Source organism: Phalacrocorax aristotelis, chromosome 13 (assembly GCF_949628215.1).
Source record: "Phalacrocorax aristotelis chromosome 13, bGulAri2.1, whole genome shotgun sequence".
Lineage (NCBI taxonomy): Eukaryota > Metazoa > Chordata > Aves > Suliformes > Phalacrocoracidae > Phalacrocorax > Phalacrocorax aristotelis.
In genome coordinates this window covers 7,776,465-7,796,497 of record NC_134288.1, presented here as the reverse complement: position 1 = coordinate 7,796,497, position 20,033 = coordinate 7,776,465, and the positions used below count along the sequence as shown (strand labels likewise).

The 20,033-nt window shown below is 53.6% G+C and overlaps 1 protein-coding gene across 1 annotated transcript in view; it reads right to left on the bottom strand.

Moving 5' to 3' along the window:
* The window catches only part of JPH2 (junctophilin 2), a 34,798-nt gene extending 16,367 nt beyond the window's left edge, over positions 1 to 18,431 (bottom strand). Inside the window, exons 1-2 of the mRNA XM_075108652.1 lie at positions 17,539 to 18,431; positions 9,213 to 9,996 (exon numbers count right to left, since the gene is read on the bottom strand). Coding sequence (XP_074964753.1) covers positions 9,213 to 9,996; positions 17,539 to 17,917 — 1,163 coding nt within the window. The 5' untranslated portion in view covers positions 17,918 to 18,431. The remainder of the gene's footprint in view (positions 1 to 9,212; positions 9,997 to 17,538) is intronic.
* Positions 18,432 to 20,033: the final 1,602 nt, after the last annotated feature.

Genomic DNA, 20,033 nt, shown 5'->3' with positions numbered 1-20,033 from the left:
TCTTTACAGCACATATGCAATCAGGGTCTTCGAGCCTTTTGTGCCCTGTGTGCTCCTGCCTCACTGCCTACACCTGCACTGAGCGGGCAGGGGCCCTGCCCGGGGGAATGAAGTCCCACTTTCAAGAAAACACCAGGGATGCAGCAGTCATTTGTTTCAAGGGAGCCGAACCTGATCCAGGAGCTCCTACCCAGCCCCAAGCTCTGCCAGGCAGACAGCATCCACCAACCGAGTGCATTTTACCCAACTGCCAGCTCTGCCCGTGCTAAAATGGATCAGAAAGCGTGTGTTTTCTCCATAAGATTGTTGGGTTTTTTTCAATGAAAAGTTTTAGCAACTTCTAACTCAAGTATTTTTCAGATTTCAGCAATTCAAACCAGGAAAGTGAGGAACTGCAGTGTCTGTTTTGACATTTTTTTTCCCCCAGTCAAAAGCGAAAAGCAGGATGTTTTTTTTTTTTTAGGAAATAAAAGCAGACAGAATTCTTAAAATATTGCATTTGGTCAGAAGCCCAATTATTAATCAAAATTTAAGGCAGAAGCATTTTTCTCCCAGCCCTATAGGTCTCTTGTTTGACATTCACAGATTTGAAATCCAGGAGAAACAAGAGAAGGAGCAGGGAGCTGAGGGGGTTGCCAGCCCACCGCTGGGCTGCAGCACCCGCATCCCCCATGCACCCAAGGCTGCTGAGGGCACCTGGGCAGATGGGACGCCAGGTCCCTCCCGGTGCTTGCTGAAGGCTCATCAGGCCCTGCTTGAGCAAAACAACAAAAACTTGGACTCAGAAAACCAACAGGCTCTGGCTTGGCACCAGGATAAGCTGAAAAAAATGCACCATCTCCAGGAGGAGGGAGAGTTTCTGTATCTCAGGCTTTATATTTAAATTGGACATTTTACTTAAATATTTTTTACTTTTCCAGATAAGTCTATTTCACATTCCACTGAAATGACGATAACCTCAGAGCAAAGCCTAATTGAATCAGATGATTTTAAAGCCTAGCTCCCTGCCGGCTGATTTCGAGCATTTGGATGGGAGTCAAAGCCTTCCTGCTCTGTGCGGCAGCAGATCAATTGAACGAGAAGCTACCATTTTCCACAATCATCTTGCAGATTAAAGTCACACTTCATTTTTCCCTTTCTGTGTTTGTAAGCTGTTGAGATAAGGATTTCCCTCAAGGTCAGACTGAACAGCCCATTAATTCCACTTTCCCTGCCTGGCCAGCTATCTGATTCATACCCATCTCTGGGACTAAAGTCCTGCCATCCCAACTCTGCTCCTCTTGATGGGATCTCTGCAAGCCACAGCCCTGCTTGCTTCAAACCCAAAGACCCAGGAAGCCCTGGGGAAAGCAGCCTGCTGCCCAACAGATGCTTTCTCCTTGGAGCTACTGAAAGTGCATGCTCTTACCCTAATAGGGCATGAAAGTGCGTAAAGAAATTCATGCGAGGCGGGTGGAAAACAGATAAAGCTGTGCACACCCTCCTCTGGAGTCAAAACGCATCACAGCATAACAAGCATGGTGGGCCAAAAATGTGTCGGTGCTGGAGTCACAGCCAGCCGGAGCTGGGGATGAGGCCGTTCCGGGAAAGGGCTGAAAGAAAGGGGTGAAGGCATCACACCATCAGTTGTTCCACGGCACTGAAGCCCTCCAGCCCGCAGAGCCTCACACAGGGGCGGACACATTGTGGGGGTCCCACAGCTGGGGCAGGTGTCTGACCCCTGCACCAGACCCAAGCCCCGGGGCTCGCTGTCTCCATGGCCACACGGGACCAGGAACGGCGAGGGGCTCACCTGAACCCTGCAGCCTGCCCCCTGCCCAGCACGGCAAGGGTGAGCTAGAAGCAGGGGTGAGGCCAAAGGTCTTTTGGGGTGGGACGAGGGAAGTGATATGAGGGTCAGGCAGCAGTTTGAAACAGGCAATACTTCTACAGAGCTGGAGGTGGCTGCTCTGGGACAGCAAAACCAAAAAGCCAGCCCAACCAAGGCCAAACAAGCCCTGTTCAGCCCAGATCAGAGACCAAGCCCTGGCTCTCGGACAGGAGCTGGGTGTCCCCATCTCCAAGAGGTGAGTGACACAAAGTCCCCGAGCTCTCAATCCAGGGTGCAAGGAGCTTTAGTTGAAAGTATTCTTCCTAACCAAACCACACGTGATGACAACACGATGCCATGACATAAGGCAGCCTGTGGTGCTCTTGCTCCAAGAGCTTTGAGGGAAACCCAAACTGAAGTGGTCCTGGCTGTGGTGGCATGGGCCAGGCAGGTTCCCCATCACCATCCCCACAGATGGTTATTCTGGACACTGACCTCAGTTTGTGCGGTTAAGCCACATGGAGGTCACGCCTGCTCAGGAGCTGCAAGGGGAAAAGGTCTTTATCTGCTTGATTTCATGTGAAAGAGCGAGTGCCGCTGGCAGTAGCACCACACAGAAGGTGGGAGAGTCCCAGCCCTGGGCTTCGGTTGGTATGGAAATAGATGCCAGATTTCTATTAACCAAAAGTGAATTAAACAAGATTATCCTCTTTATAAGCACATTGAGCTCTGTGAGAAATGTCTTTATCGGGAGAGCCGGACCAAGGAGTGTCCCATCGCTGCTGTGTACTGTCACCAGTGGCCTGGCACGCAGCTATGGCAGGAGCCATGTGGGTGCCCTCATTTCTCCTGCCTACATGTGCACTGGCTCACTCCTGCCCATGAAAGCAGCAAGATGCCCATCCCCACTATGGGGGCCGTGGGGCACCCAGAATACCTGGCCATCAAGGACCTTCCCTTGGCTCCTGTCACTCAACTGTGTCCAGGTGTGGTGGCACCTTGCTTAGCATGAGCCCCCAGGGATGTGGCACTCTCCTGTACCCCGCAGGGGATTTTAACAAAGCTGGGGCAGTCCTGCCCCCTCCTATCTTTTAAGCCTCCTGAAATGTCAAGCTGCGGCATCTTCAAAGTCTGATCTTACAGTTGCAGAAATGCTGCTCCTGACTCCCGTGCCTCTCCCTGGCAGCTCCTGCTTGGAGGTGAATCGCAGCTGGTATCCCACCCAGGGCCAGGACAAGCTCTGCCCATCTCCTGCCTGCTGCTACCTCCTCGTTACACGCCCATCTATCACATGGTGTGTGCAGCCCTAGAGCAAAGAGATCATGAAGCTGGGACAGCAGAGGAGGATCGGCTGCTCTCCTGAGCAAGGAGCCCGCCTGGCAGGGAGTGCCTTGAACCACTGCTGCCCATTCTCATGGGGGCACCTTCTGGCCTCAGACCTAAAGGTCTGGAAATGCACCAGACTCCTGATGTGTCTAACACCTGTACCTCTGGCTAAAAGCCTGAGAAAAGCAGAAAGCAGAGGATATTTTCAAAAATCCTAAAACTCTTTCAGACAGAACCCTGAATCTGAGCAAGGGAGTTCAACAGACCTGAAAACCCCAGGTGTGAACTCCCCAGCCTCGGGGAAGCCAAGCTATGCCGTCAGCCCCAGGATGGCTGTGGTGAGCATGGCCATCAGCCCAGCCCAGCTCTGCCCTGGGCACTCACCGTGCCTCACCAAAGATGTGCTTTGGGAAGACGTCATTTTGGTTGCCCACCTTCTTTGCCAGCAACATAAACCCCTGAGAGAGCCGGGGAGGGAGGGCAGGAGCTCGCCAGGGCAGAGTCGTGCCAAATCAAGCACCTCACTGGCGTAAGTGCGTGGCCGAGCTCCAGCAGCGTGGTCTGCTGCGGGCTTCGGCTCTCAGCTGTCACACTCGGGCAGCGCTGATAAAGCCCTGCTCTGCCTGCCCTTATTTAGTCAGGAGGCTCTGCTGACTCCAGCGATTTCAGGACGTCATTTGCACCATACACCCGCGTTCCCCGAGGAGACAGGCGCTCACTGCCGCCTGGCCACGCAGTCTGGAAATGCTGAGCACAGGGAGACAGCGGCAGTGCTGTCAGGAATGTGGCTGGGCAGGGGAGCTTCAGAAAGCGATATGGGAGCCGACAAGCACTCTAGTTATTTGAAGGGAGAGCTAAGACATGCCCCAAAGACATAGGTATGGACAGAAAAACAACTTAAGCTTCAAAACTAGGCAGCACCTCACACTATGAACGACGCCTACACACCACTGCCGCGGAAGCTGTGCCGATGTGATTTCTGACGCCAAGCGCTCACTGCAGCTCTGTGGCGCTTCAACACAGACCAGGATCAACGTGATGAGTAAACCCTACATTAACAGGAATTAATGTCTAATGTATCAGAATGCAGTTTAAAAATTCTTACAGATACCTATCCAAGCAGCAGTATTGCAGGACCTCTGCAGATACTACATTAAAAACAAAAATAAATTCAAAATGTATTCATTTTTAGTTTTACTCTCTAGGCATAACACACCCCAGCTGCACAGGAGCTTCGGGACCAGCATCTGAAGACAAATAGGTGAAGCACAGCAGCCTTTATTGCCCCTTGTGCCTTGCTTTCCTATTGATCCCGTGACATCTGGCAGATACATCTGAGGTTTTGCTAACAGGACATATGCCCGTCAAATGATCTCAGAGTGTGGCCAGACCCGTGCCTCGCAGGACACGCGGCCAAGTCCCTCTATTGATTTTGGTCCAAGCCACTGGGAAGCACAACCCTGTGCAGAGGCAGACCACAGCAGACATTGCTGCAGTGGGATGGAGGTGGGATTTGCAGTATTTAGACTCATTTTGTCCCCCAAAAGCGCCAGCAAGAAGGAAATCCCCTGTACAAGCTGCCTGGCTACTGTGCGTACAGCTTTCAAAAAACCAAAATTTCCCCCCTGCAGCTGGTCCTGCCCTTACTCTTCCTTTTTGTTTCATTTTATTTTATTCTAAAGAGATGAAAGCTCACCACTTCCAATCTCTTTCTCCCTGCTTTTGGCAGGACCATCATCCCCACGTGACAGGTGAGCACATACTGCACAGGTAGCACCCCTGGGTGCTGCTGCTCCCTGAGAACCCTCTTCAGCACCAACACATAAGCCCAGAAAACTCTAGGGCAGCCGTTACACACCTCAGGATGGCTTTTAATTTGTACACTCGTGGCTTGGTAGTGGCTGTCCCCTCCTCGCGGGGGCTGGCAGGGGACAGACCTGCTGGCTGTCCTCAAGCCGGCTTCTCTACTTAAGCACTGGGGAGATGACATCCCAACTGTCAACCCAGGACCTCGCCACCTTTCCCACCCACCCCCAACATTTTTTTCAAAGGAGCCCCTAGACAGGGCAGAGGGTGGGAAAGGGGGAGGCTGGAGGGACGCAGCAGCTGCCTTCACCTGGCACCATGGGAGAACCGCATCCTAGCTCTGACAGGAATCACTTGGGATCACAGCAAGGCAAGTTCTGGGGCCCCAGCAGCACAGGGCATGGCCAACAAACATCATACAGCGTGTGTTAACCCCTGTGTCCGACTGCGATTACCCCTGGGCAGGAGTAAAGCCATCTCCACTGGCTGCTGCAGAAGCTGTGCTTCAGGATGACATTTCCCCCAAGCGACAGCAGTCTGGGTGAGGGTTCATCATATTCCAGCTTCCATTAGCTCCATCCTATGAGCTGACCCCCAGCACTGCCAACAGACGTGACCCGGGTTTCTGCCCAACATCTGAGCAGCACGAAGGGGCTTTGACTGGGGTGAGGGGGCAGCTGGCTGAGCTGGGATGGGCTGTTCAGGACAGTGTGACCCTATGGTAAACAATATTCACTAAAATAATGAGAAAAACAATTTTTTAAAAAAATCACTGTTCCCTCAGCCGGCGGTGAGGCAATGCCAGCTCTGTCCTCAGCCACTTGCACAATGGGGAAAGCAGATTGATTGCCGACCCGGGAAGGAGCAGAGGAGGCCAGGGCAGCGCCACTTGGGCAGGACAGGCAGTGGGCCAGGCAATAGCTGGCACTGCCCGCAGCGCCAGCTGGAACGCCCGAACCGAGCAGGCAGGCAGGGCAGGAGCTGCAAAGCAGCCTGGTGCCTCAGACACCCTCGGAGCAGAGCGCGGGATGAGGAAGGTTTGCTGTCTGCAGCTGACCATCGTCCCTGACCATCCCTGCTCTCCTGCCCGTCTCCGTCGGGCATATCACAGGCAGGATGCCCACCGGCACTGCCCTGCTGCTGGCAGCTGCCTGCCCGCGCACCCCCAGGGCTCAGGCACGTGCCTGGGATTCCTGCGGTGAAACTGGCCAAGGCAGCTTCCAGCCCTTGGGTTTGTTTTCCTCAGGATTTCTATGCTTTAAAGAGCCTTTTATGGTGCAAAAGAGTGAAATCTGGTCTTCTCCTGACATTTCACCCTCAGACAGCAGAAGGCTGGATATCACCATAGTTTAGGTCTGCAAGGGGCTCCCCCAAGTGCCAGAAGCAAATGAAACTCAAACATCAATATAGAAGAGCACAGGTACGTAGAGGCAGTTAGGTATCTGCACAGCCCAGCTGCTGTGTCCTGCTTATTAGTTCCTAGCAATAATCTTACATACAGCTATGCCACATCTTCCCCCCAAAAAGAATTCATGTAGCCTCGAAGACATTTCTTTGGGTAAGGTACACACCGCCATCCAAGGAGAAATATAAATGCTCCACATAGAAAACTCCACCTCGCAGTTACAAGCTAGGGCAATGCTAATGATAGTACAGCCCTTTTGTAAACCATAATAATCAATTTTCACAATCTGTCTGCCATTACTCTCTGTCCTGGGTGTGGAAACTGAGGCAAGGTTCAAGGCCAAAAAAGGAAGTCAGTGGCAGAGCTCTGGTTTAACCTAAGGACCCTCTCAAAGCAAAATTACCTATATTTACTCTTGACCCCAAAGCTGAGCTGAACGGAAGGAGGAGGACAGCATGTGTCAGATGTTCAAAAGGCAGCAGGTAGAGAGATTGGCTCTGCCCAGAGCAGCATATACTAGGAATAAATGCTGATGGAAATGGTGAGTTATAGCTTACAGGACAGAGGAGCCCAAACTCTCCTCTTGCAGCAGGTCCAGCTCTGCTGCAGGCACTGCCATAGGAATGGGGCTGGGGGCTTCACGCTGCTGGGGAAAGCAGTGTTCTCCTCCCCTGCCATAACAGGCACACTATTGCAGGGTCTGCTAGGGGAGGACTCCGTGGAGGAAACCAGCTTTAATGTCTTATTTCCTCCAGCTCCGAGGTTTCCTTAATAGGAAATTATTCCCCAGCTGCACTGGGGCGGGATACAGTCCTCCGCCAGGGCAGTGGGCGCGTTCCAGCCCCTGATGGAAAACACTGCAGAGCCACTTTTGATCCAAAGCGTAAATAGTGTATAATAAAGAGACTTGTGTAAACCAGCTGAGCTTTCAGGGGGCAGCTTTTGCCGCTCCAGCCTCCTTATTTACGGGTGTGTAGCACCATGGCTGTGCACTTTTCCTGGGCACGGTGAAGCTGGTGTTGGGCTGATCCTGCCCTGCCGGGAGGATCCAGTGGGCCCCACACCTGTTATTTTTATCCCAGCTGTCCCTGCAGGGCATTTCACTTGCAATCCTGCTGGTTCCTCTCCACTGGTCTCTGAGGCAACTGGGTTTTGCTAAAAAAAAAAAACAATCACACTCCCCGTAAAACTTTGGAGCAGAAACAGCCACCAGGAGAGTATCCAGGGTTTCTTGGAGGGGAGGGATGGGTTTGGGAACAGGCTCCCTTCCAGCCACTATTGTTTCCCATCTCTTCTTGGTAATGAAGTAACTTTGATAATCAAACAGCACTAAAAAGAAGCAAGGCAGGACAGCCCAGGAGGCCCAGACACTGCCCAGCAGCTAAGCAAAGCCTGCGCGGGGCAAGGTTTTGACAGAGAGGCAAGGTGAAACCTCAAGGTCTTTCATAACCATGTTTCCCTGAGGAAGAGGAGAGGAGCGAAGGCTCTGACCCTGCCTCTGGTCTCTGCCAGGCCAGTTCTAAGACTGGCAGGAATGCTGTTGGAGGAGGAGCGGACTACAGGCACAGCTAGGACGAAGGCAGGGACGCGAACAGGAGATTTTCCCCTGCCCTTCCCAGGCAGGCCCTGGAGCCCCTCTTATCTCTTCCTGTCTCCATCCCAGGAGGGACAATGGAGGAATTAGCATTTTCCTTTCCTGCTGATTCCTGATGCAGCTAATTCTGAGCAGAGGCCGCCTGTGCAGAGGCCACATACTGGGCGGTGTAGGGGCAATGCAGTGCCCACATGTCTGCTGGCACAAGGGACACTGGTGCAAGGAGAGACTGCCACGTGCTCCCAGCAGCCTCTCGCACGCTCCTCCTTCGCACGCCCCTGCACATGCATCCCCAGGCATGCTGCCAATCACTTGCTGCTGGCTGCTGCAGCCCCCTTCCCACCCACGGGGTCTGGCCAGGACAAACTGGGGGGGACAAAATGGGACAAATCCGGCTGAGCCCTCCCCAGTTCTTCCTCTTCCCAGCATCCTAAAGCATCACGGGCTGCCAGATGTGACTGTGTGCTGCAGGATTGGGCTCAGCCATCCACTGTGGGCTCAGCCATCTGCATTGCCTCCGGCCACCACCTCCCTCGTGACAGGAACGCTCACTTAAAACGTGGCCAGGGGCAGCTGGGTCCTGGGGGGCAGATGGGACTCCCCAAGGCAGCCCCCTCCTCAGTTTGTTATCTGCCATAGGTCCTGCCTCCTAGTTTGCAGCGTCCCAGCAGAGCAGCGCTCTTCCCAGAGTGCCCATTACACCAAGCTGCTAAAATTAAGTGGCAACCCTAATGCAACTCATCGACTCCCCCACAGAGCCACACTGGGGTCTCCAGGGCTGAACCACACTCTGCTGCAGACCCGGTTCATCTGGGGCATGTTCCGCTGGCCGCTCATGAGCCTGCTGGATTTACCACAGCCGAACCCCACTATTTCTAATCCCACCCCAGTGACATCCAGTGGCTCCAGTGGCCTGGCACGGCACCAGGGTGCTCCCCATTCCACGGGTTCCTGCTCCCAATCCTGCTGAGCGCTGGGACTGATGCCAGGCCCTGCTCTCCAGCAGCTCCCACCTGGTCCAGGGCTGCAGGGGGACAGGAGAGGGATCAAGAGGGAGGACAGGTCCTGAACACCCTCGGGCTGCCACAAGGGCCCCTGGCCTCTCTCTGCCAGCACTGAGTACAAAGACTTAAATAGAAATTGCAGGGAGCCACGTCTGACCCCACTGCCAGTGTGAGGCAAGGAGGCACGCAGCACGGCTCCAGAGGGACACGTGGGATGGGGACCACCACCAGCGTGGGGACTTGCGCGATGGAGCCCTGAGCACCTACCTGGATGCTGCAATCTCCGACTTCTGCCGGGCGATGGCCGCGGCCCTCTGAGCCCCCTCCACACTCCTGTCCACCTTCTGCCGAATCTTGGCACTCTTGAGGGGTATCACACGCTTCTTCATGCCCTTGACGAGGACGTTGTGGCGGTATTTGCCCTCCTCCTTCTTGCCATTGGGCAGCGTGGTGCAGCCGTAGCCGTGCCGCAGGTTGTCCAGCCACTCGCCCTCGTACTTCAGCCCACTGGAGCGCTCGCTAACGCCGAAACCGGCACGCTTGTCGTTCTTCCACTCGCCCATGTAGGTCTCTGTGGTGGTGGCATCAATGTCAGACTCAAAGGGGGGGTACTCCTCGCCCTCAGCACCCTCACCCAGGCTGACAGTGGAGGTGGCATCACTGGCGGCTGAGCTGATTCCGCTCTCGCTTTTGAGGAAGCTGACACGGCTCTTCTGGCTTGCCAGGGACGACTTGGACTCGGACTTCTTCAGCTTCCCCAGCAAGGAGCCCCTGCGGAAGAGCCCCCCCTTCTTGGGCTTGCCAGCCTCCGCCTCTGCATAGAGGCTGAGGGCGAAGCCCCCGCGGGTGATGGTGGGCGAGAGGGGCAGGTTCTCAGGGTTGGCGGCGGGGGAGTCCTGCTGGGGCAGGGTGCCGTTGCTGTGCTCGCTCCGCAGCGAGGAGAGGGAGGTGCGCAGTGGGGAGCGGACCACGGAGGCCATGCCGTAGGGCACGCTCTGCCGCACCCCGTAGCCATGCCGCATGCCATTGGTAAACTGGCCCTGGTACGTGCCTGCAGGAGAGAAGAGGGATGGGGTGAAAAGGCAGCTCTCTCTCCTGGATGAGTCAGCAAAGGAAGGCAGGCAGGCAGGCATAACCACCTTCCCTTGAAGGCAGGAGCCCCAACTCCGCTAGCGCTCACCTGCGTGCAAAAGCAGCTCTCCCCAGGGAGCAGTGGGCAGAGGACACAAGCCCAAGTGCCACTGCTGGCAGGTGACAGCTCACTGGAAAGGGACTGGGGCACTATGGGATACTGGTGCAAGCCCAAAGCCATTTAATGGGTGGTGTCTAGATCTGCAACCAGAGCAGGGAGTGGGAAGCATCCCCATGGGGCTGGAGATTGGGCTGTGCCAAGAGGCTGGCAGCAACCCCAGTGGACACGCAAGCTGAGGTGGCACAGCTCTCCTTGGCTTGGTGACAGTCCCTTTCAGCCCATTCTGCAGTTTGTCACTCACAGGCTGCCATGACCAGCTCTAGATCCCCGAGATGGGTACCTGGCCATTGCACGAGCTGCCCCGGTACCTGCAGCCGCATCTACCTGGCCTTGACGTACAGCTTGTTCGTGGTCCCTCGACCAAGGTTTGTAACACATTGCACAAAGCAACAGATGGGCAAAGAAGGGAGGAGTGGAACAGCTCTGTGTGGGGTTCCTCCAGCTCTGCTGCAAAAACCACTGCCCTACCAACTGCTCCAGACTCAGCTCGAGAGCACATGGTGTCATATGATGGGGGACACAGAGAGGATCGTGTTCACCATGGCAGGGCTGCACGCTGGGTACAGGACCCTGCTAAGAGTCTGCAGGACCTTGGCAGTAACACCTTGAAGAACTAGGAAAAGCACACTGTTCCTCTCCAGTTCTAGGTCTGCACTTTTGCAGGCTCCAGAGGAGTGAACTGGAGACCACAGCTCTGATTTTTCTTATCAGGATGTCAAGAGACTTAAATTAGTAGCATCAAAGCCCTCCCCAAGAGCTTCTAGGAAGGGCAGGAGGGCTGGTGAGGCAGCCTTCGCCTACAGCACCTGCATTCACATGCTGGCACAGTGTGCTGCGAGGGTCAGTGCATCCCCACTGAGTCCTGCGGGATGGGATGAGCCACCTCTCCACCCTGGCTCTCCTTGCTCTGGAGATACAGTTGCCTCAGAAACCAGCAAAGCACCCAAACCAAAAAGCAGCATTCAGCTCTGCTCCTGGCGTTACAGGACCTGGAAGAGGCCACCTCATCCCAAACCATCACCCTGTGAGGCAGAGGCCACTGGCAGCCCTTCTTCCCAGGGTGCAAGGGGCACAGGTGGAGGGTGCTGGGGGAGCAAAAACACCCTTGGAAAGGCCACCCCACTCCTTTACTCTCCTAGGCACTGCTTCACACAAGCTAAGAGCCAGCCATGCTAGGGGACTTTTCACAGGCATCTGTTCTAAACCTGGCTTTCATTAAGCACTGACCTACCAGGAAGCACCAAATTTTGGGAGAGCAGGCACTCCCAGGGTCCCAGGAAGGCTCAAGCAGGGCAGAGCTGAAACGGAAAGGGGTGACCTATCTTCAAGGCATTCATCTCCCCGCTTAGACGCTGTTACTGAGACCAGGGATGACCCTGCTCCCCAGGGAGCAAATCCAGTTCCTTCTTTGGCAATTGTGGGAGTGCATATTTTACAGTCTCCCAGGCCACTTCTGCAGCATAATCTCTCCTCCCAAGCTTCAGGTTTCGTTGAAATCCTCTTTGGACCCGCCTGTGGGGTGTTAACTTACAGCACCAGGGGCCAGGAAAGACAAGAAGTGCCCGAGTGGGCAGCAGCTGCTGCCCCGGGGTAAGCTGCCCCCCGCCAGCCCCTGCCCACCCTGCGGCACATGGGATTTCGGGCTCCCTGTGACAGTTGGCCTCCCCTACTAAAAAAAGTAAGGATTCAGGTAGCGCAGAGCATCTGTGGGCTGTGGCCAGGCATGGGGAGCAGTCTGCCAGAGCAAGGGGCCGTTGCCCTGTTTCTTGGCAGAGCTTGAAGCTCCGTTAGGAAAAGTAAGGGAGGCAGCGTGGGTTAGAAGTCTGGGCATGAGCTGGGAGCGAAGGACCATTGTTGGAGATATCCAGGCATCTGGGTGAGCTCCTCACGCTGCCATGCTCCCAAATCCCTCTCCATAAAAGGGTGATGAGTCTTCCTACACAAAATGAAGTTAGAGACCCCCGTAGTGCCCCCACGTCCCTTCTCCACCGAAAGCTGGTGAAGTTGGTGCTCCATCCCTGCCCGCCCAGCCAGCAAGCAGGGCTGACACATGATCAGGGTGACATTGGAGACCTCCTCCTCCTCCTAAGACGGGACAGCCTTGCACATAGCAGGCTGCAGCTGATAGTGCCACTGTGTTAACCCCCTGGAACAGGAACTCTGGAAAAGGGTCACAGGTTTAGGGGGGTTCAGCTGCTCCTCAGGGCCAGGTTGGAGCAGCCACTGCCCTCCAGCAAGTCCCTGGCTCCCTCGGTCCCCTGAGCAGCACCGAGGTCACCTGGATTGGAGAAGCCATGTGGCACAGCAGGTCTTCACGGAGCAGAGATTGGGGTGCTGCTTCTCAGGGGAACATGTGCCTACCCTCAACACAAGGTTCAATGCCAACACTTCAGGCTGGCCTTGCTGCTTGATTTCAGTCCATATGGGACAAGTAACGTTGTCCCTCCAGCATGTGGTGTGACCAAACCAGCCAACAGCATTGGCTTAATGGAGGGCACCAACACACCACGCTGCTCACAGGTGCTCAAGCAATGCAGGGGCAAGCGGGCATTGCCACGTCCCTGTCATGCTGCGATCCAGTGCCTGGCTGAGGCTTTGTGCCAGGGCAGAGCCATAAACCACCCCTGGAGCAGACCCAGAGGCTGCTGACGGCAGCTGGAGGTGCCAACGGTTGTGCAATGGGGCACGCAAGGTTTTAGCAGAGCCAAGCCCTGGCTTACCAGTATGTACCAGTGCAGCCAGTTCAAGAGAGAATGGGGCTGTGCAAACCCCTCTGCACCATGTGCGGTCATTCAGCAGGGCTGCAGATCCCTGAGCCACCACTGCCCCCTGAATATCAAAGCAGCTTGGCCAAAAAGAGACAGGCAGGATGCAAAGCTGCCAGCCAGGCAGCCATGCACTCACGTGCATCTGAGGTTCTGAAAAAAATAATTTAAAAACCCAGTGGATGAGAAAAAAGCCTCTATTTAGGATGGAAATGGGTCAGAGTCCCACTAGCCTGCCTCCCTAGCCCTGCCTGATTCACCAGGGCAGTGGGACAGAGGCACCTAATCCCATCAGGATGTGATTACTGGGGAACAGGACTCCAATAATCCTTTATTGCCTGCATTTTTTTTCTTGTTGAAGTGACAAAAAATGCTGGTTCCTCTGCAACCCCCCAGGCATGTGGTTCACCACCTCTGCTCATCCCCAAGCAAAGTAGGGAGCTGGCCCTCTCTGGGTGTCTTCTAAGGATGGGAAGGATTCAGTTGTGGGATTGATGAAAATGGTATGCCTATAGCCTTCACCTCTAGAGACACCAACTCCCCACAGATGGGGTGGTAGCCCTGCCAGCAGGGGACCTGTCCTGGCAGGATGGGACAATGCCTACATCAAAGGTGAATCAGCTCCTGGTGCACACTGAGCCTGGCAGTGAGAGCACGCTGTCAGCACTGTCACATCTCCCCTTCCCAGCCTGCCTCTGAGCTTTAGTGTATTTAGCAATGAATGTAAATAATACAAACCACCAGGTAAATAATGCAAACAACTCAAATTGTATCACTGCCTTACGATCCCCTCCTGTTACCCAGATACTGTGATGACAGATGTCTTAAAAGAACTCAGTGTAAAAGGCCAGGGACATTAAACCAATGCAGAGCACCGCCTGTGAGACAGGCCAGAAAAAACCTAGTGCTTCTTTACGATGCCAACAGTATTATCTGATGGTTTTTGTTGGAAAGAAAGGCATGAAAAAAAACAGAGGGGAAAAAAATTCACAGCATTAATTCATGGGTCAAACTCACCCACGCAGGAGCTTTGCTACAGAGGCAGCAGGCAAAAGCCAGCACCATCTTGGCTTGCCCAGACTCTGTTCCTGATTCCCTGGCCCCAGGCCCACAGATGCTGCTCCTTCTGCCCCAGCCCAGGCCCCTTCCCACCACGCTTTCCCCGCCCAGGCACCACAAGAGCCAGCGCTGCTCCGCGTCACCCCATTTCATCTCTCCCGCTAAAGCACACTTCTGCATTTCTTTTCCCCTGTCTTGTGGTCTCGTGACCACTGAATGCTCTAATGGTTTCCACACACAGTTAATTGACACCACTGGTTTCTCTTAGAGCCCTAGAGACCAAATTGCAGTGTCAAAAATAAGTTGGTTTTAGGCTGCTTCATTGCAGGTGAGTGTGTCCCCCCCATATAGATACATATAAACAGTTATTTGTATAGCAAAGCCTAGTTTTGGGCCCTGATCCTGCGTACACAGCACGATTCTGCATTAGCAGCAAGATTTTTTTCCCCACAGTGAGATTTGACTGGGTCAAGTACTCTGAGTCAAAACCACAAAAGCATCCCAAAAATGAGGCCTTCCTTACAGTGTGGACAAAACTTACAGGTGGAAGCCAAATAACTAGGTGTTTACTCATAGCTTGGGTTGCAAAATGATGAGCTCCTCCGTCCTGTGCCTTCCACAACCCCAGTCACCACCCATTTTAGCTAGTGCATCCTGCCCCTATAAAGGTCTCTGAGCTTTTTCCTGGTGACAGCAGCAGGAACACACATGTATATTCAGCTTGGATACCCAAGGAAATATATTGTAGTGTTACTGTCTCTGCCCGGCCACATGAGGAGCTCTGAACACCTTGGCGGATTTCTTGCATTACAGAAGGCAAGCTATTTAAGCCATCACTCTCCCATTGTTCTCACAAAAATGGGCACTTGGTAATGGAGGGAAAAAAGCCAATAACCCACGCAGCACCTGGGCTAAACCATACCATGTGTCCATTTCTTATTAGAAACCAAAAACCTATACATGATTTCCAAAAGCTTCACTGCAGGTTTGGGGCTTTATTTAGCCACCAAATTCAGCCAGCCGCATAATAGAATACACTTATAGGCTCGTCTGTGATTTGTAAGTGTATTATAAAGCATAATTTTTAATGTGTGTTTATATATATATTATATATATTACATATATATGAAAAAGATAATTTGAAGTCTATTTTAAAACATTAGAATCAGCTACATCCCTTGAAATCTGCAGGCAGCCCAGCCATGACCTAAAGCTTCTAACAACCTGGCAAGAGCCGCATGCTCCCAGAGCCCTCTTCCTCGCGTGGCTGGCTTCCAGGGAGCTTGGGAATCACGTCCCCTACTCAAGGGACGGCAGATTTCCAAAGCCTTTCCAGATGTTTATCTTGGCAACCTCAAATTCAACTATTAACAGGTCCAATTAGCAGTGTGGCACATCTGGGTCTTGCACATGGTTACTGGGTACAGGTGAGGAGACAAAACAAGAGCAGGTCCTGCAAGGCAGTAGGATCATCCCACCCCTGTCCTACACATGTGGTGCTGGCTGGCGATCCCCACCTTGGCTTTGGATGCAACTTCCTGCGGGTTCCCGTACCATCAGAGAAGCTTACGTGTTGAATGAATGGCTCAGACCAGCCAGGACGTGATGGCCCAATGCATGGAGCAGCCGCTGGGCACCGTGGTGCAGCCCTCGTGCGCCAGGTCTGGCCGGACCCCAGTGGGCTCAGCTCAGCGCTGCCCAGCATGGCTTTGGCAAGGCACATCCTCACAGATCAGGGCTAACCTGCCAACCTCGGGCGGCACCAGGGATCATGCACACGACACATTCCTGGGTACAGGACAACACCCTGGGGAGTGCTGTGCTGACAGAACCAATATCTTGTATATACTTACAGGAGAAAATCTTCACTCATCTTTCCCCCTCTTCTGTCCCAAGTTTTCAGTCCAAGTTCTAATCAAAGTCAAACTCCTACATCAAGTTTTGCCTCTTGAAATTCTCTACAACATTAACTTGAAATCCAGTAGCCCTGCACCCTTAGAAGAAGATGCATTTTAGTAAGCAGCGAGGAAGCGGACATGCAAATTCATAGGAGACCTTGCGATCTCCATAATGAAAGTCCCAATGACAGCCGTTCCTGACATCTGATCTCTGCTCGTTACTCATCAGAGCACACCTTACACATAACCTACACATCTTATGGCTACATGTGAAGTATTTGCGATGCACGAGTGCACACGTATGTGTGAGCCTGAACTCTCACTGCGCCGTGCAACCTGCACAGCTCAGCATTTAACTGTTCCATAGCCACCAGGCAGAGGGGGACAAAACTTCAAGGAGCTGGAGGGATGAATCAGTTTGTGTCTGTACCTACAACCTCAAAGGGCACAAACAAAACCAGTCACCTTCAAAACTATATTCCCAGGCTTAAAGTTAGCCACATACCTAGGTAACTCATTGAGAAACACCTATGTAAAAGCATAACCCTGACAAGCCAGTCCTGAATTAGTCCATTTTTCTAATGTCTATAAATCTGATGCTTTTCATTCTGAAGATTTATACCATTACCACTATTTTTCTTTACAAACCAACCCCATTTCATGTCCTAGATAAATATAGATGCAATTCTGATCCATATTTTGAAGAGTATTTCTTTCAAATCACCCTCTCTATTTAGCTATCCTAAATATGGCAGCCTGGAACATTACAGTGCTGAAGAGCTACAGAATTACTTGCACAGATTCTTGCAATGTTTCTAACCCACAATTGCCACTAACACAAGAACACAATTAGACTGAACATTTACAGAGCACACAAATATCTGAATATACGGTGCATTTGTTTACTAGCTGGGGTTGAGAGCTTCCAAGTAATCTAAGGGATTTATTTTAGGGAAAGGCGCAGGACTATGTATTCTGAACAGTTTAGATGAACTCAAACAAGATGGTTCAGCAAAGCAGACGTTCAGGCAACCTGTCAGAGGCACTCAAGCAGTGTTTAATGCATAGGCAAAGCGTGCTACAATGCCGTGGGCGGCTTATATCTGATGTGAAAACATTCACAACTTTCTGCCCAGTGAGTGAGTGAATGGCTCACTGCAGTCGCACGCCAGCAAGGAGTTTCTGGTTCGGTTCGATGATGAGCTGCAATAACCAGTCCCTGGGGAACCAGGAGTCACAGACTACACAAAAGCAAGTTGTTTGGTGTTAACTATTGATACAGACGCTTTAGAGCAGCTCCCGAGGGAGGGATGGTGGGGGGCAATGCTCCTGCTGCTCCTCCCTTATGTCCGCAGACAGCAAGAAGCACATGCTGTGCCTGACTGTGAAAGTCAGGGCACACGTACACACGCATATTTACGAGGCGGTTGCACCCCAAACCCTGCTTCTTGACTGAAGCACCCCGATAACTCATTGCAGACCACTGTGCCTGTCTGGATCTCACTAGTGGGAACAGCATCAGGTGACCCCTTCAGCAGGGACAACATGCAGCCTCTGCCATCATGGGCCGAGTATCATGCTGTTCATCACCCTCCCAGCCCTTCTGGAGACGCCCTTACCTCCGTCAGCGTAGGTCTCGGTGCCATAGCCATCCTGCAGGCCGTTATTCCAGGTACCTTCATACTTGGCTCCGCTGCTCATGCTCTGCCTCGCACCGTACCGTCCCTTAAAACCATGGGTCCACTCGCCTCTGTAAACCCACCGTCCTTTGGTCTCGATTCCTAGGCCATGCCTCTTGCCTTGGGACCAGTAGCCTTCGTAGGTGTTACCACTTGGCCACGTGTATACGCCCACCACTTCGAAGCCGTAGTTCCAGGAGCCCGAATACTCGCCCTGGCCCTTGGGGCCAGTGCAGATGCCATGCCCGTGGGCTTTGCCCCCTTCCCAGCCCCCGCAATAGGCACCTCCATCATCGAAATCAAACCTGCCGCCGCTCATGGTGCCCCCGGTGCCCCCTCAGCCGGGCAGCTCTCCCAGGGGCAGCGCTCGGGGCGGGGGGGCCGCATCCCCAGAGGAGCCGGGCTGGGCGCCGGGAGCGGCCGGTCGTGCCTCGCCTCGCCCGGCCGAGGGGCCGGGGAACGGGAGGAAGGAGAAATTGGAGGGAGGGAGGGGAGTGGGGAGGGACGGGCCCCCCCGGGAGGGGCAGCCGAGCCGCGTCGCTACCTGCCCCGCCGCGGGCACGGGGCCGCGCCCGGGGAGCTGAGCCGAGCCCAGCCGAGCCGAGCCCCGCCGGGGAGGAAGGGGGGTCCCGGCCCAGCCGCGCTCCCCCGCCGCTGCCCGCCCCGCTCCGCTCTCCTCCCCCGCCGGGAGAAAGGTCAGCGCTGCCCTAACAAGGCCATCGGATCCCAGGAGCTGCTCCCAAAAATAACCCCCCGGAGCCCGGCCTCCGCCTCGGGCCCTTTTATGAAGGAGGGAAGAGACGCATCTTCCCCCCACCTCTCCCGGGCAGGGATCCAGGCGGAGAAGAGGCTGGGAAAGTAAATGTCTGCTTAAAATAGAGCCTGGGAAGGGGGCGCGTCGCTCCCCCCACGCCGCCCGCCCGGGGGAGGAGGGAGCGGGCCGGGGAGCCGAGCCCCGCTCGGCCGGAGCCCCCGGCACCCCCCCGGGGAGACACGCTGCGCCTCGGGGGGCCGGCGGGCGCCGGGGTAGAGGTAAGCCCTCACCCAGGCGGCAGCGTACATCTTACCGTGTCTGCTGCTTTTAAAGTGAGCTTCCAGAGCTGCTTTAGGGTGGTGAGAGGGATCCACAAATAGTCATTCCTCCCTCTTCCAAACAACAACAAACTAACCTTCAGTTTAACAGCTGGCAGCATAATTTAGTCTGTGTTTGGAAAAGAAAGGTGAGACCCTCCTTGGGATAGCTGCACACACATACTGAGAGTAGCGACAGTCCACCTTGCTCGCAACAGTCCATGTCATCGAATACAGATGGTAGATGGAGGACAAGGAATGAAATACCAGGTAACAGACTAATCCAAGCCCTCCCCTCCCACAGCCACACCTGCCCTGTCTCCTAAACACGTTGTCAATGCAAGACCCTCCCCTCACCAACCATGAGCTGCTGAGAAGCTGCAAGAGTTGTGGGGCGAGACCATGCTATCAGCAGGTTGTGCTTTGACCCTCGAGATGAGCTCCTGAGACCTGCACCGAGCCCTGGGGCAAAGCTGCCACAGCCACAGTGAGTCTCAGACTCACATAACACAACTTAGCACTTGGACAACCTCCACATCGGTGTTTCCAGGAAGATGAGGCATAGAAAAAACCCAACATGTAACTGCAAGAAAGGCTCAGTATGTATATATAGCGAATAAACTACAAAACACCTGCAGGCACAGGTGAGAAGGACCAACTGCCCACTATAAAGCTAATTATGAAAGGCTTCACTTCTATTTAACCACAGGAAGGAACCGGCATTTAGGTCAGGGACTCCGACACGACTCAGAAGCGCTGCCTGGCAGAACCAGCCCTCTAAAGCTTTAGAAAGAAGTCAGATCTTGAAATTGGCTCAAGTTGGATTTTTTCTCCCTTTAAATCTAAGCTTTTAGACTAGTCAGTCATGCTTACAAGGTTCTTGCTGCACAATTAAGGGCTGGAAAATCATATTTTCTCAAAGCAAAAGCAGAGGTGTTTGGTTTATGGTTTCTGGGTAGACCAAAGCCTCTCAAAATGCGTTGCAGTAACAGAAGGGAAAGCGTTAAGGCAGCAGTGGCTGCTACCCTTGGTCTTCTGTTTCATGGTGTTCCAGGACTCACCAGTCCAAAGATGTTTTAACTCCCCTAAGAGGATGCCAAGTTCAGGACTACGTAATTATTTACTTTGCAACTCTTCCTAATTACACAGCACAGTTGGGCACTGATAGTACGCTTTGTTTAATAACTTACGCAGATGCTGGCATTTGAAAAGCCTTCATTGACCACTGGCTAACACATCCACAGGATCCAACTTCAGACAGCACTACTGCTGCATGTGGGCTAAGGCACCACCCAGAGCTGGTCTTATTTCTTCATTTTGGTAGAAAAAAAAGTCACGTTCTCCCCTGAAGGCAGAGTGGAGCC